The sequence below is a fragment of the Marmota monax genome, unplaced genomic scaffold, assembly GCF_021218885.2.
Source record: "Marmota monax isolate L192 unplaced genomic scaffold, Marmota_monax_Labrador192_F-V1.1 WCK01_AAM20220418_F8-fsc00227, whole genome shotgun sequence".
NCBI lineage: Eukaryota > Metazoa > Chordata > Mammalia > Rodentia > Sciuridae > Marmota > Marmota monax.
Window position 1 is genome coordinate 2,381,517 of NW_026695208.1, and position 17,798 is coordinate 2,399,314.

The 17,798-nt window shown below is 32.8% G+C and overlaps 1 protein-coding gene across 1 annotated transcript in view; it reads left to right on the forward strand.

Annotated features, from left to right (window-relative positions):
• The window catches only part of Mei4 (meiotic double-stranded break formation protein 4), a 198,573-nt gene that overhangs the window by 100,937 nt on the left and 79,838 nt on the right, over positions 1–17,798 (forward strand). Inside the window, exon 4 of the mRNA XM_046430445.2 lies at positions 12,258–12,389. Coding sequence (XP_046286401.1) covers positions 12,258–12,389 — 132 coding nt within the window. The remainder of the gene's footprint in view (positions 1–12,257; positions 12,390–17,798) is intronic.

Here is a 17,798-nt window from a genome sequence, read left to right on the forward strand (position 1 = left end):
CACCAATTAAAAATAAATAAATAAATAGAAGGAAGACCAGTAGAATAGTGGAATGGGAATGGGGAAGGGAGGATAAGAGGGTAAGTGGAAGTACTGGGGACTGAAAGGGATCAAATTATATTACGTGTACTATTATGTATAACTATAATGCATTAATAGAAACATATCATAACAGAACTTTTGGAAGTTAGTGATTATAAGACATGTGTTTCTGTCTTTGCTAATGCAACTGAAGGCACAAAAGCATATTTCCTTTCTCAAAAAAGATTTTCAAAGACATGATCTTCATAAATTTGTATTGATATAATACAGAATTACAATGGTGTCTGAGTATAAAAGAGGTAATATTTATATTCTCCCCTGTGTAGTAACAAGTGGAGTCTGCCAGTTTATGTGAAAAAGGACAATGTTATAAAATATATCCTGAATGAGCAAGAAAAATTAGTCTATAAAACAAAAAACATTCAAATGATGGCAAGAATTTAATCAAGACAGATTGAAATTAAGCATTAAACAATGGGTTGTTCCAAACAGTAGTGTTAATAATGACAGTGTGTACAGCCCAAAGCATCGTTTAGTGAATATATACCTGTTTCAGCTCTCATTCTAAAAGTTTGACTTAGTGTCTTTGATAACAGAATGAAATTGAATTTTGGATTGGATATGGGCCCAAGAACACTGAAATGATAAATCGAAGCTCAGAATTTATCAATAACAGTTTAAATATCTTCTACTAATAATGATTCAAAATATCTATTCACAAGAGAAAGCATAAAAAGCCTCAACTTGCATTGACAATGTATTAAGACATCTTGGAAAGATTGTATTTTAGCTTAATTCAGCTGCTTATATTATTTAGAAATTATTTTGTATTTACAGTTATGTGTCTATAGAAAAGGTAAAACGGCACACATTTTGCTATGTATGAGGAAGAAACAGATGAAGTTACTCAATTGAAAACTGCACTGTTGCTAACAAAAGAAAAAGCATAAGTGATCTTACTACTCTAGAAAATGTAGAAATCAAGGGCAAAACAAAGCAACCTTTTACAGTTACAGAAAAGGAGAACTGCTTAGTCTATAATGTCAACAAGGAAAGAAGCAGTAACCCTTTTGTGTTAATAAAAAACATCTTGGTCATAAAATATTAGCCCCATACTTCAAGTGTTCAACAGAAGTGACATAAAAGGTATTAGGGAGATACCCTAAAGGGCTGTGTGCCAGTGCTGTATATAGTCAGGGCACACTCAGAAATTAGTTTTGGCCTCTGGCGGACAATAAATCTGTCTTGGCTCAGTAGAAGTCAACCCATAGACCAAAGGAAAGTAACGACCCAGATGTGGTGAAAGAAAATCAAATAGAGCCCTGGGAGTCGGAGAAAATCATCTCTTGGCATTTCCGTGCCACCTTCCTGACACAGCATCCCCAGGCCACTCTTCTGCTGGTTATCTTTGCACATTGTGCAGGTCCCTGACTCTGACTGCTGCATACTTGACACATAAAAGAAGTTACTGACATTTTAAGATGAGCAAATCTCACTTTCTCTTCCTATAATCACTCTCATTTTTTCTTTTATTTTCTCAAGGGATGCTGTACAGGGAGTGTTGATTAAAGGACAGTTGGGAGACTGGGATATGGATCAGTGGTAGAGTGCTTATTGGTATGCATGAGGCCCTGGGTTCAATCCCCAGGACTACAATCAATCAATCAATCAATCAATAGTATGTGGATTCTTAAGAAATAACTTTATTCTTAAAAAATAATTTTATTTATTTGAGCAAAACAAATTCCCAATTTTTACCTTTCTCCTTTGGGTAGGAAAGGAAGAGGCAATGGAGTCCCTAAGGGAAATAACATGGTGCCTGCTGAAATTCTGTATTCCAAGCACAGGCAAAATTTATTAGGTCTATCCAAAAGAATATGCCCCTAAAATTCAACCTTTTCTTGCTTCCTTACATGTATTTTCCTTATGGCTTCCTATTTTATTATATTCCAAGAGAAGATTACAACTTTTATTTTGCTAATTTAAATAGGATCTCCTTGTAGGAAAACCTATTGTTGAACATGCTAAAGGCCTGAATCTTCTACAAAGCTCCCTATTGGATTGCCTTCTTGATACTAATATCAGTATCAAGAAGATTGCCTTCTTGATACTGATGTCAGTATCAAGAAGTGTCAATTCCTAGGTTCAATTTCTGTTATGTCCTCTTATTATGACTAGAGTGTGATAATTTTTAGACCTCATAATTGCAAATATAATTTATGCACATCCACATTTTAACAAATGGTTAAAAATGAACATCTGTGTAACCAGCACCCCCACAGGAAAAATGAAAACAGCCAACACCACTCCCCATGTCACCTCTCTCTCACTCTAAAGATTAAAGATTTTTTTACTTTTATACTATGAATTTCTTTTTAATAATAGTAACATCACCTCTATTTGAATTTCTGAATTACATAGTTTAGCATTATCTGTTTTCAAACTTTCTGTAAATTGAATTATGCCATAAATATTTTCTAGTAACTTGCTTTGCTTTACTCAGTGTTGTACTTATCATATATATAGCACATATATGTATATTTATATGTATAATGTGTGCCTATGTATATTTCCTTGTACATATAAATGCCAAGATCCAATATATTATTTAGGCAAGCTGTAATTCTTATTATATTTATCGTTGTATGATTCTGGGGTCTTGTTATTTGTTCATTTTTACTGCTACCAGCATTCACTCTGTTGCCCAATTCTGTTCTTACTATACATTTTATCCTTGGTGTGAATGAACAAAAAGAATATAGACAATAAGAGAACCACTTTTTCTATTCGGTGAATTTGGTTCACAAAAGCCCTTGAAATTAGAAACTTGATAGAATTATTTCTTCTTGACTTTATTCTGCAATGTTTTGAAAGACAAAACAATGTCTTTGATCATCTTTGAGTTCAGAGATACTATACAACTGGAATGTGGACACTATTTTTCCTTTCTTAAGGAGACCCAGCATTTAATGCCTTCAGAAGTAATAAGAGCTTTGCTTTTTATTTGGGATTAACTATTTCTTATATATATATATATATCTTGGCTTGGATTTAGTGCATCAGTTTTGTTTGTTACATGAAGAAGCCCTTCCATATCTTCTGTCTGATCTTTTGTTGCTTATGAGAAGATTTCTTTACTTAAAACTTTGAGGATTGGGGCTGGACATGTGGCTCAAGTGGTAGCGCTCACCTAGCATGCGTGAGGCACTGAGTTCGATCCTCAGCACCACATAAAAACAAAAAATAAAGATAAAAAAAAATCTTGGAGGATTGGTTGTAATTCATTTGTTCTATTTTCGTCTTTAAGAACTTTCAGTTTTTATGATATCTAACTTTTGTGTTTTCTTACTTTATTTTATTCATTTCAAATTTGAGTTTACTTTTAATTATGAGCTTTCAGAGATCGTTAATTTCACTATTTTTTTCTACATATACACTCTAGTTTTACTGACATATCCAAAAAACACCAATATCAGGATACAATTTGCTTTGATGCAGAATAAAATGAAATATGAAATTATATATAAAACACTTTGAAATAAGTAGAGCTAAGAAAAGTGACATAGGCCTGTTTGTAACACCATATAAAAAGAGACTTCTGGGTCTGATTATTAGCCCCTCTATATGTTCTATCTGTTAAATTGATTTCTATTTTACACGTTAAAAATACCTTGTTTTTCTTTTTGTTCTTGAAGAATAGTTCTGCTGAGTAACAATTACAGGTTAATACATAGTTTGTTATAGTATTGAGATAATAAACAAAAGATGGTTTTCATTGTTGCTCTTAATTATATTGTCAGTTTAATTGTGTTTTTGTTAATAAACAAAATGCTTTTTAGTTCTGTGCTTTTTATTGTTCCTTATTCATAGAATATACCCCTTCTTGTTGTTTCTTCTCTAGCTATCTCTGTTTCTTTTTTTTTTAAACTCTGTTTAAATATAGACCTTCTTATCTTTTTTCTGTCTCTTAGCCTCTCTTCATATACTACAACTCCTTTCTCTTACTGAATCTGGATGATTCCTTATATCTACTTTATATTTTATAGTCTTTATTTTTATAAATTATCTGCTATTTATGTCTCATGAAATCTTAAACTTTAATGTTTTATTTCTCATTTTTAGTTATTTGTATTATTTTTAATAATCCTTGTTTTATTTATAGCTATTTTCTCTTTCATATTTGGTAAGTCTAATGTCTAATGTCTTTGATACTCTATTTTTACTAGCATTTAATAGGAGATGGCTTATTTTAAAATCTGGTAAACTTTTATAATAAGTCCATGTTTGTCTGAAATTATGAGAATACCAAAAATTGAAATTGAAGTCATTTTGCTCAGGAGTTGTTTTGTATTTTTGTCTTCCAGTTGCCAAAAGAATTATCTTCATTTGTCAGTTTTGGTTTTTCTCAAATCCTCAGTAGTATGAACTTGAATTAGAGACTCGGTGCAGATTCTTAGGAGTGGCTATTGATAGTATTGCTACCAACATTGTTATCACTAATTCTTGGAGATTCCTTTTGCTGGACAAATATTTACCAGACCCCTTCGTATAATATGGCCCTTTAGACTTATTTTAAGGAATCTCAAGCTCTTATTCACTTTATTAGGACCAAAACCTTAGGTGAACATTCTAGGTTGATGGTACTGTTTTCCATCAAGGCAACCCTGCCTTGTATTTTCAAAAAATTCTTTGTCTTATTCCATTTATTTCTTTTAATTTTCTCTCTTTTAACATTTGAGGATCTTGTGTTCTTTCTTATAAATTAAGCAATACATTAAGGTGTATTCTTTTATCTGCATTAAGGTATCTTATCAAAATGATTTTCTCTCAGAACATGGTGGTTATTTAAATGTTTAAGGGAATGTACTTTGTTAGGCTACTGAGTCTGTAAAGTTCAATATTAACCTATGTATGAATCTTTCTCTGACACAGATGTAAAGTATTTCTGTGCAGTAGAAAAGATATATCCCCAAAAAAAGAAGAAGAAGAAAGAAAGAAAAGATATGTTCTGAGGATACAAGAAGGGTTGACCTTTTAAGACATTAACCATTCTCATATTGAAACTAGATGTCTAAGTCCAGTATTTTGTCAAAGCCATATTCAGTACTATAATGTTTTTTTATCTTCCATAATGATATAAATATATCATTTGTGTGTTCATCCTAAATTTGTGCTACTTTTAACTTTTTGAGAAGTATTCTTTCAGATCAAGCACAAACTGGATTATATTTTGATAGCTTTTTAAAGTATCTTACCCACCATAAGCAGAAGTAACTACTGAAGCAAAAGTAATCTTATTTTCCTCCTCATTGAATTCTAAGTGGTAATGGGGACTAGCTCAGTCACTGGCACATAGACTACATTCAGTCAATATTTGCTGTAAAGAACAAATGAATAACTATATAACTCTTTTCTATGATAGATCTCATAGAAATAGAAGTTAAGCTTTAATTTTATTTTGTCCTGTTCTTTAGGAGCATGGCATTTTCATGAATAATCACACTTGCTTATGTAAATGTTAATTTGTGTAATTAATTGCAATAGAAACTTTCACTGTACATTAACATATTGACTTTAATTAAACTAAAATATTTACTTTCAAAGTGTATGTATTTTTATATGAGTGAGAACCTTTGAACATTGTTTCTTATACTTACTTTCAGCTGAATTTGGAACATTTACCTTCACTTTCTTGCAGTGACATTTTAAGTTCTTTGGAGTGGTAGGGACCCTTACTCATGATAGTTTGCTAAAAGTCTGGGTTAGTGCTCATGGTTAGTCCTTTGGATATTTCAACTTACTAATTTCTTGCCAATTATTGAGCTCCACTGTTATAACACAGATTTTTGTTAAAAATTATGATCAATTCATGCACAAGGCCTTGGGTTTGATCCCCAGCACCACACAAAAAAAAATAATAATAATCATGACCAACTGTTTGGTAATTTTAAACATTTTATAGGTATACATGCAGGATTGCTAGAAAAAGGTTTTCATACCTTTTTATTTTCCCAGCTTCCAATCTCCGAGGCTTAGTTTGTTAATTTATTTTCTTGTTCTATGCAGAGTTGTTTTGTTGTTATTGTTCTTGTTTTTTATAATTAATGTACATTAATTACCAACTAATAGAAAAATAAAGAAATCAAGGCATAATTCTTCATGCTTCAGAAAGTAGAAAACAGACATTGGTGCATCAGTCATGCACATTTATCATTGATAACATCTGTCCTTATGTCTGTATGTCTCATTTTCCTTACTTTTCAGCTTGCTTATAGTGCTGGTCTTTATAGAAATTTATGGTGTAGACTAGCAGTTGTTTTCTTCAGTGAAAGTTGTTTACCTAGTGAAAATTCTCTTCAAAGAGTATAGTAAATTGTTGAACATTTTTTGTGGATCCTTGTGTAGGCTTTCAAAGTTTGTATGCCTCCAGAAAAGTTTGCAATGTGATGCCTCAGATACATGATGGCAGGGGGATGTCATTATCAGTGTTGTTGGGGATGGAGTATTCCAACTATTTTGCATAAATTCTTAAAAGAAACCAGAACAGTTTCTGTTGCTCCAGTAGACATCTTAGTTTGTTTAACCTGGTTTCTTTTATTAATAGAATTATACCAATAGATATCATAGAAATAGAAGGAATGGTTCAGAATCCTAATGCATATTCATAGATAATTTTTCCATATAACCAACCTCTACTATTTGTTTGTTTATTTGGTGATATGTGCCTTTGGTCCCAAACTGATTTTTAAAATTTACTTTGCTGAATTTACTTGTGAACTTGCGAGCACGTATGTTTTTTTTATTATTCATATGTGATGTGTGATTTGATGTATCTGATTTTAGCAGTGCATGTGCATCTTTAAATAAATGGCACTGGCTCAAGAATATAAACTGTTTTGATGAAGGTTTATGATTTTATAACTCCTTCCATCCTTTTGAGCACATAAAACACTGTGCTTTTATTATTATTTACTTTTGACTTCCATTCAAATGTTGCATAGTTTACAGTGATAAGGAAATGAAATTTTATTAATCTGTTGTCTTGGAGAAGTTGGTCATAAATAAGCACAATCCACTCTGCATATTGACAGATGGCTGTTGTAAAACTTCTAGATAGAGCCCTAGAGCTTTCCAGACTCTCAGAATTAGATTAGTTTGAACAAGTCATTACAAAAATGACAAAGTCTAACAGTCTAACAGAAATCTTTGTTTGCCCAGGTCCAAACCCACATGTGATTCTTCTGGGAAATATGAGGACCTTTATGAAGGTGCCACTGATCCTTTCTTGAATGTTTTGTATTCTTTTGGACATTAGTTGTCATTAGCTAAAATCTGAATAGGTGCCTAGCACGTAGAAAGTATTTTAAATATCTTTATTTCTTTTCTGTACCAGACTACAGGAAATTAAATAGACATACCTTTACATGTATATTCATTGATTTTAGCTTACTTGGCCCTATTGTTATAGCTTAGAAAATTCATTTGTATCTTAATTCTGCTAACTACAGTACTGCCTCTCTTAGTACTGCATAGTCTGAATTTTTGGGTTGCAAGTTTTTGTTCAAATTATTTATTAAATATATGATACTAGAGCTGGGGTTGTGGCTTAGCAGTAGAGTACTTACCTAGCATGTTTGAGGCTCTCGGTTCCATCCTCAGCACCACACATAAATAAATAAAATAAAGGTATTTTGTCCACCTTCAAATGAAAAAAAATATATTTTTAAAAATATGATACTGAAGCTTAGTGCTATTATATGCTTTTAGAGGAACCCCTGTAGTTATAATCTTAAATGGGATGAAAAGTATATATTGACCTCTGGTTTGAAACATAAATATCCTGCAGTAACCCAACCTTTGGGAGTGGTCTCCTAGTTGGAATTGTAAGTATCTGAAGATTAAACAAAACTTACTTCTGCTTTTAGTTCTTGATTTATCCAAATTATGTTAATTTAATGATTACTTGATGGATTGTTGTATTACATATGTGATTTTAGATAGCACCCAGTTCAAATTTGTAGCTCTGGTTGTGTAGCCATTTGATAGTCTGTGATCAGGTGGACATTCAGTCTAAGTTGGGCCAAATAGTAGAAGCAAAGAGATTTGTTTTGTTTTCTTATAAAATAATAATATTTAGTTGTCAAGAAAGGTTTGGCATTATTACAATCTGATTGGTCCCTCCTTTGTGATTTTCTTATCAGGGGTGGGCTACAGTCTCCATATATTTATCAGCTCCAAGCACATTGAACTGTTTGTGAAATCTAAGTGTCAAAGTTTCTCATTCTCCAACTTAGAACAACTGGAGTTCTTCATATAATACTCTTGCCCATTTTCAGAATTTAAAGCTTTATGATTTACTCAATATATGCATTCAAGTGGTAAGACCAATGGATATATGTTGCCTTAAATATCCACAAAGACCTTTCAAACGTATCTTTGTCTTAATTATAAGAAATACAAGTGAAAGCAACTTGTTTTTCACTTTGGAAGTAGTATTACAGTGTGCATCTTACACAGAAACTTTCCAAGTATCTCAGGCCCCTGTATTCTGGGATTTATTTTTTTTACTTTCTGGCATGCACAGATCCTGCTATATCATCATAATAACATCAGCATAGTACTCCAGCATGGTGTCCTGTGGAGTATATGTATGATTAGAATCTTTGTGAATGTAAATAATGGCGAAGGGCCAGCAGGTTGACATAATCTTAAAAAGGACAGAAAACATATGTTTCTGTCTACTAGGTGAACATGAACTGGTTCATTTGTCTCTTAATTAGGATAATGAAAAACTCCAAGATAAAAACCTACCTAACAAACAGCAGGGATAATGTTGATCTTTCCCAGAAGAGAGCTACATCTGGAACAACAGCAATACAAGATTGGAAACACCAACTGATTTAGTTTATGATAATTCATAGCCATTCTCCAAGATGCTTCTCTCTTCTCCATAGTTCATATAAGCAAACTAATTAGGCATGTAGTAGGAATTTCTATCCTTGCATATTTCAAGAATTTAATGTAGCAATGAACTCTGTAATCCTCCAGCTGAAGATCAAAGCACCTTTTGGAAGGTCAAGTTTCAGAAATAACTTCCTAAACCATAGTGCCAGCAAGGTGGCTGCTACTTCTGCTCTGATGAAGAACCTGCATAATTAGGTAGCTTCTGAACTAGCAATAAATGAGTTACCTCTTCCATAACCTGCCCCAACCAAATGTACACCCTATGCCTACTTCTCTTCCTCCATAATTCACTTATAGGGCTCAAATATGGAGCTCTGGTTGGTAAAACTCAGCTAATATCTAAAATCCTAATTGCAGAGGAATCTGGGAGAAGTTAATTATAGTTACTCAGCCTCTAAAATACAGAAAGAGGTGATAGGAAAAGATGGATGTGGGTGTTGAGTAAATTCTTCTAGCGTTTCCAATACAGTAGCCTTGTATGATATTGTCCTGAGTCCTGTCCTCCACACCAGTCTCTCTAAAAAGTTCCACTGCATTTAAGAAAGGCAAGAAGCAATTATCCTTTAAGGAAGCATAGAGACCATTTTTTATAATAATAGTCACAGAATTTTAAGCCACAGTAAGGGTTACATAGTCTTTGCTCTATATATACTTAAGTCATGTTGGGGACACATAATAATTAATAGCTGTGGAAGAATTCTTTATGATGAAATTTTCTTTTCTCCTTATCAGTGTTCTCTAACAGGATTTTATTAACTCTAGAAAAGTAGAGGATAGGAAAGGTAGCAGAATACAACAGTTACTTATATGGCATTATGTAAAAATGTGGATGTGTAACCGATGTGATTCTGCAATCTGTATTTGGGGTAAGAATGGGAGTTCATAACCCACTTGAATCTAATGTATGAAATATGATATGTCAAGAGCTTTGTAATGTTTTGAACAACCAATAAAAAAATATTTGGAGAAATAAAAAAAAGTAAATTTTATTTATAGTATTTAACTTTACAAATGTCAATTAATTAAAATATTATTATATAAACTTAAGTGCTTTTTTATTACTGTCCTAAGTTACATTTCATTATTGAGCACTTACTAGGTGCCTGACACTATTTGAAGAATTTTTACTGCTTAACTTAGTGGGCACAACCATTCCACTGAACATTTACTAGCACAATTGCGATTTTGCACTGTGAAGTGAAACAGAGAAGTTAATAAGTAAGTTACTAGTATAAGTTCCTGAGCAGTGAAGCTGAGATTTGAATCAGATAATGCTAGGTTCTATAAACCCCATCACTACTATCATCATTTTATTACTATTCTCTAAAGCATCTTTTATTTTTCTGAACTTTTTCTTCACCTTAAATTGTTGCATAAAGAATGAAATATTGAGAAAGGACTTAAGTACACAATTAAAGCATCAGTGAAATAATCATGAGAAGTCTTTAGAGTTAGCTAAGAGAAAACTTTGCTTCATTACAAAAATGAAAATGTTGTGAAAATCTGAAATCTAATGTCTAATAGTGCTGGAGAGTTATGAAGGGCGTGGATCTTAGTTAATGACATTATTAAGAAATAATAAAAAAATGTGGCATTTATACACCATGGAGTATTACGCAGCACTAAAAAATGACAAAATCATAGAATTTGCAGGGAAATGGATGGCACTAGAGCAGATTATGCTTAGTGAAGCTAGCCAATCCCTAAAAAACAAATATCAAATGTCTTCTTTGATATAATGAGAGCAACTAAGAACAGAGCAGGGAGGAAGAGCAGGAAGAAAAGATTAACATTAAACAGATACATGAGGTGGGATGGAAAGGGAGAGAAAAGGGAAATTGCATGGTAATGGAGGGAGACCCTCATTGTTATACAAAATTACATATAAGAGGTTGTGAGGGGAATGGGAAAATAAACAAGGAGAGATATGAATTACAGTGGATGGGGTAGAGAGAGAAGATGGGAGGGGAGGGAGGGGGGATGGTAGAGGATAGGAAAGGTAGCAGAATACAACAGTTACTAATAGGGCATTATGTAAAAATGTGGATGTGTAACCGATGTGATTCTGCAATCTGTATTTGGGGTAAGAATGGGAGTTCATAACCCACTTGAATCTAATGTATGAAATATGGTATGCCAAGAGCTTTATAATGTTTTGAACAACCAATAAAAAAAATTAAAAAAAATAATGATAAATAAATATCTATGATTTCCTATGGTAATAACTTGATGTGTTTTCAGCATTAATTTAATCTAATAGTATTAAAATACTATTAAGAGCCAGTTATGCCTGTCTATATTTTTAGTCAATATTTCTATTGAACTCTATATTCATTTTGTTATTTGGCTAATTTTTTAAATTAATGTATACTATTAAAATATCAGTTTGAGAAGTCTCAAAGACACAAAGGTGACATTTATAAGTTGCGTGTGGCATTATTTATTTTCATTGAAAACAGTGTATTCTCAATATGATTTTAAGCTCATGTAAAGCTCTGACAAAGTATATGACTATTTCTGTGTTTTGAGATAGTACTTGAAGCCTCCTTTCTCATCACTTTGTTAAAGGATAGATTAAATTAATTCCCAGTCATGTTTTACATACCTTATTGTGTTTAATAATTAAATGGCATTACTCTTAATAACTATTGAGATGTAGCTTATTTTTCCACTGTCCTTTTAAATATATTTAATGGTAAATATGGTTTTTGCCTGTATATAAAAACTCTGAGTAACCCACATTTTTTCCTCATCACTATTAAGCTCCCCCCTGCTTTTTTTTAACCTGTGGCAAGTTGGGAAGTCTCTCTCTCCTGTCCCTGTCCAGTATGGAAGTGGAACTTAAAGAGTACCCATAGCTCTTCCCAAAGACATCTTCAAACTTATCTTACCATTTTGTAACTGTCTGCCATCCATCAGATAAGATTTAAGTGTCTTGTTTCATCATCTTTATTCATTCTGCATACAGTCTATCATCTAAACTATTATATTATCTTTTGATATTTCAGTTAAAAGTTTCATTTTAGTACCCTGTCATACATTTCAAAATTTAACTGCTGTATAAAGTCATAGTGCTTAGATTGTTATAATTTGTCTATTTTACAATTTTGCTTGAGACTTCCTAGAATTATGTTGACTTTTTTTGCACTACCCATAGCATTTAGCTTAGTAGAAAGTGTTAGAAAATGCCCATTAAATACACTTTTATTTGACTTGATATAAAGTAGAAACTTAGTCATTTTTATTTTTAGTTTCAGGTGCAGCATTATATCTCTCAGAGTCTGGTAACCCTAGGAAGTTGCAGCTTGTTGAGAAAATCTATTATATCTCTACTTCTGTCAGAAGTAAACAGCTTTGCTGATCATCTGGGGTCCATCAGTGAGGTATGTATGACTCTCATTTATAGTTAATGTAGCTACAGACTTCCTTTCTCTCTTATCTCCTTGCCAGGATGATATTTTAGTTATTACCTTATCTCTAATGTATGTGAATGGTATTTCTACCTACTGAAAATACAGAAAGATACTACCATAATGTAGTTTTCAAAATAAAGGCATCTTGTCATCCCTACTTGTATATACATGTACAACAGATTCTATTGGTGACAGCAAAGGAATATTCAGATAAATGCCTTGAATCTTTCCAGGCAGGCTGCATGTTCATAAAGAAAAAATGTGAGAAGAAAGTGAACTAGAGAAGATCCTAAGAATAACCTCTAACCAGTGGCATCCCCAGTTGCCCAAAAGAATTATCTGACTAACCTTTAAAACCTTGTTGCCAGACTTATACCAATCCAACTAAATAGACGTCTCTGGGGTAAGGTAATAGGCATTGGAATTGTTCAAACCCTTCAACTGATTCTAAAATGCAACCTAGGTTGAGTACCAGTGATCTAAGTAAGTCCTTTTATCTGTACAACATTTTATTTGTCACTTTTGACAAATGTGTAGAAAGAACATAAGTCATTTCCATATTTTGATAGTGAGACTGGTTTATTATGTGTGTTCACTTTGTTGGCTCATTTAATTTCCTTAGAGTCTTACTAGTAGAATTAAAAAGCACAATTAAAAGAAATCAAAAACAGGTACAAATGTTTTAGTAAAGAGAAAGAAATTTAACAAGAATATATGAACATGTGCATTTAAATAGCTTTTAATCAAGTACTCTACATTTAATAACATCATCTGAAACTATTATCTAATCTAATTGAATTAATTGTATGACATGGTATATCATCTAATCAGCAATTGTTCAAATGATTACTAATTACTAATCTCTCATAAGAGCTCTGATATTTTTTGGAAATTCACTGTTACAGATCTCAAAGAGAAATAGATAAGGCACACTGACTAATTGAAAAAGAGCACAGTGTTGAAATGAATACATGATGTTCTTTGTAGGAGTTCCAAGATCATGGTAGGTTGCAAATCCCTGAAAAGATTTGATGTAAAAGGAGAGACTTGAAACGTAGATTTAAATTAAATAAGCAGAGGATAAGAGAATGCAAAGGCACTGAATTGTTATGTAGTAAGAGTTGTGTCAAAGATTCTGAGGAAACAAGAAAAGACCTTGGCATTTAACAACAGGAAGTAATGTAGGAAATAAGTTTAATTGAGTTACATTGTTTAGAGAATAGCAATAAGTACAGAAAAGAAAGTTTGTGTGTTTTTGTTTTTTGGAGGGATACTGGGGATTGAACTTAGGGGCACTTAACCACTGAGTACATTTCCATCTCTTTTTAAAAAAAAAATATATATATATTTTTTTTGAGACAGGGCCTCCCCTAAATTCCTGAGGCTGGCTTTGGCATACCCCACCATTCCCATAAAAAAAAAATTTTCATTTACATATATCCATTTAATTTTTACAGTAGCAGTAGGAGAAGAATTTTTATACTTTCTAACTGGTTTATAGGTAAGGAAACCAAAACTTACTTAAGCAACTTGATCGCAATTGCAGAAAGAATATATACTAAAGCTGGATTTTAAACTCAGGCATTCTGTCTGTTGTCATTTAAAAAAATAATAAGAGCAAAAGTAATACAACAACAACTAGTTTTTGTATAGTTGTATGTGTTAAATACCTCACATGAACTGTCCCAATCAATTATTTTAATAGCCCTTCAAGGCGTTAATATTGATTAAAAACAAGGAAACTATTAGCATTTTTAACAGTAGACAGCAAAAAGCACTGCAGCCAATTTTAAGAAGAAAAGGATTCAGAAGCAGTTCTAGTCTGGCAATTTCTCCAGAAGTTAATCATACGCTTTCCACATGGCCGCACAATTCATCAGGTGTGTTTACATGAAGAATCATATATGAATGAATATTCTTAGTATCTTTAATTTTAAGAGTATCAATCTTAAAAAAAAAGACATATTTCCACTGATGGGTGAATCAGTGAATCAATGTATCATAAATATATGCAGTAGAATACTACTCAACCATAAAAAGTTTTGAACCAATGGTATAATTATCATAGATTAAACTAAAAAATACCACTATGCTGAACAAAATAAGCCAGACACAAAGAACATGGGTGATATGATTTCATTTCTATTAAGTCCTCAAACAGACAAAACTAATGTATGGTGAAAGACATTAGAACAGTGCTTGACTTGAGAGAGAATAGGAGAAAATGAGGGGTTGTTAGTTTGGTTACTTGGGTATATACAGTTGTCAGAATTCAGCAAAATGTGCATATAAGATCTGGGAATTCCATTGTGTGATTCAATTTTAAAAAATATTTTTAAATCTTAACAAATTTTTGAAACTAAAACAATTTAATTTTTTCTTAATTGCTTTTATACTTGGTTCTTTAGGTCCTTTAAAAAGTTTATTACTTAATGAATACTATGATATCACAAATAACTGAAGAATGGCTTTAGTTTTAATGATGTTCAAACTTTTCTAAGAAGTTACTAATTCAAAAAATAATTGTGTATGTATATTTACACACATATATACATACTGTAATGTATATTTATATCAGACAGAGGAGAGGTCCTATTTAATGAAGATCAATGAGAACTTCAATGGTAATTATTGTCATGGATATTTATTGAGCTAATTTATGTATCAAACCCTATTCCAAATGTATTTCATACTTATCGCAAGTCTTTCACAAACATTCTTTGTTAAAATAGATACTAATTTTATGTCATTTAATTTTCCCACATACACTATTAGTTAATATAATTATTTTTTTTTTTTGCTAAAGAGGCAGTTAGGATCAGGGAGTTTAAGTAACCTAACTAGAGTCACAGTAAGGAGAGTATCAAGGTTATTGAACCAAGAGGTCAAGCTCCAAAATCTGGAGGATAAACTATGCAATGATAATGTTACTGACTATCCATCTCAGTTATTTGTCTTTCACTGACACTGTTCTATATTCATTTGTCTTCTGCTACTGGTATGTACACTGTCTTACTTACTTTATAGTACTGAAATTAAAGCAGATAATATACTTGTGTCAAATTTAATACATTCATATAAACTCTGCTGTGACCATGAGCCAGATTTTTGAAAGGTGAGTTTGTCTCTTCTCATCCTGGGAACTTTTAACTGTTTTCAGCTGAATGCAATCTTGTGGGGGGTCTTTAAAAAAATCATTTGTATGATGCTTAGTATAAAACTTCCTAATATCTTTTTTTTTTAAATTTTTTTTATTGGTTGTTCAAAACATTATAAAGCTCTTGACATATCATATTTCATACATTAGATTCAAGTTGGTTATGAACTCCCAATTTTACCCCAAATACAGATTGCAGAATCACATCGGTTACACATCCACATTTTTACATAATGCCCTGTTAGTAACTGTTGTATTCTGCTACCTTTCCTATCCTCTACCATCCCCCCTCCCTCCCCTCCCATCTTCTCTCTCTACCCCATCCACTGTAATTCATATCTCTCCTTGTTTATTTTCCCATTCCCCTCACAACCTCTTATATGTAATTTTGTATAACAATGAGGGTCTCCCTCCATTACCATGCAATTTCCCTTTTCTCTCCCTTTCCATCCCACCTCATGTATCTGTTTAATGTTAATCTTTTCTTCCTGCTCTTCCTCCCTGCTCTGTTCTTAGTTGCTCTCATTATATCAAAGAAGACATTTGATATTTGTTTTTTAGGGATTGGCTAGCTTCACTAAGCATAATCTGCTCTAGTGCCATCCATTTCCCTGCAAATTCTATGATTTTGTCATTTTTTAGTGCTGCGTAATACTCCATGGTGTATAAATGCCACATTTTTTTTATCCATTCATCTATTGAAGGGCATCTGGGTTGGTTCCACAGTCTAGCAATTGTGAATTGTGCTGCTATGAACATCGTTGTAGCAGTATCCCTGTAGTACGCTCTTTTAAGGTCTTCAGGGAAAAGTCCAAGAAGGGCAATAGCTGGGTCAAATGGTGGTTCCATTCCCAGCTTTCCCAGGAATCTCCATACTGCTTTCCAGATTGGCCACACCAGTTTGCAGTCCCACCAGCAATGTACAAGAGTACCCTTTTCCCCACATCCTCTCTAGCACTTGTTGTTGTTTGACTTCATAATGGCTGCCAATCTTACTGGAGTGAGATGATATCTTAGGGTGGTTTTGATTTGCATTTCTCTGACTGCTAGAGATGGTGAGCATTTTTTTCATGTACTTGTTGACTGATTGTATGTCCTCCTCTGAGAAGTGTCTGTTCAGGTCCTCGGCCCATTTGTTGATTGGGTTATTTGTTATCTTATTGTTTAATTTTTTGAGTTCTTTGTATACTCTGGATATTAGGGCTCTATCTGAAGTGTGAGGAGTAAAAATTTGTTCCCAAGATGTAGGCTCCCTATTTACCTCTTTTATTGTTTCTCTTGCTGAGAGAAAACTTTTCAGTTTAAGTAAGTCCCATTTGTTGATTTTTGTTATCAACTTTTGTGCTATGGGTGTCCTATTAAGGAATTTGGAGCCCGACCCTACAATATGTAGATCGGAGCCAACATTTTCTTCTATCAGACGCAGAGTCTCTGATTTGATATCTAGGTCCTTGATCCACTTTGAGTTAACTTTTGTGCATGGCGAGAGGAGGGGATTCAGTTTCATTTTGTTGCATATGGATTTCCAGTTTTCCCAGCACCATTTGTTGAAGATGCTATCCTCCCTCCATTGCATGCTTTTAGCTCCTTTATCAAATATAAGATAGTTGTAGCTTTGTGGATTAGTCTCTGTGTCCTCTATTCTGTACCATTGGTCCACCCTCCTGTTTTGGTACCCGTACCATGCTGTTTTTGTTACTATTGCTCTGTAATATAGTTTTAAGTCTGGTATCGCTATACCGCCTGATTCGCACTTCCTGCTTAGAATTGCTTTTGCTATTCTGGGTCTTTTATTTTTCCATATGAATTTCATGATTGCTTTATCCATTTCTACAAGAAATGCCATTGGGATTTTGATTGGCATTGCATTAAACCTATAGAGAACTTTTGGTAATATCGCCATTTTGATGATGTTAGTTCTGCCTATCCATGAACAGGGTATATTTTTCCATCTTCTAAGATCTTCTTCTACTTCTCTTTTTAGGGTTTTGTAGTTTTCATTATATAAATCTTTCACCTCTTTTGTTAGGTTGATTCCCAAGTATTTTATTTTTTTTGAGGATATTGTGAATGGAGTGTTTTTCCTCATTTCCGTTTCAGAAGTTTTGTCGCTGATATACAGAAATGCCTTTGATTTATGCGTGTTGATTTTGACAAACATATATTTATTACTTTGTTTTGGGGTTCTTAACAATTGATTTAAATTGAAAACTGCATCTATC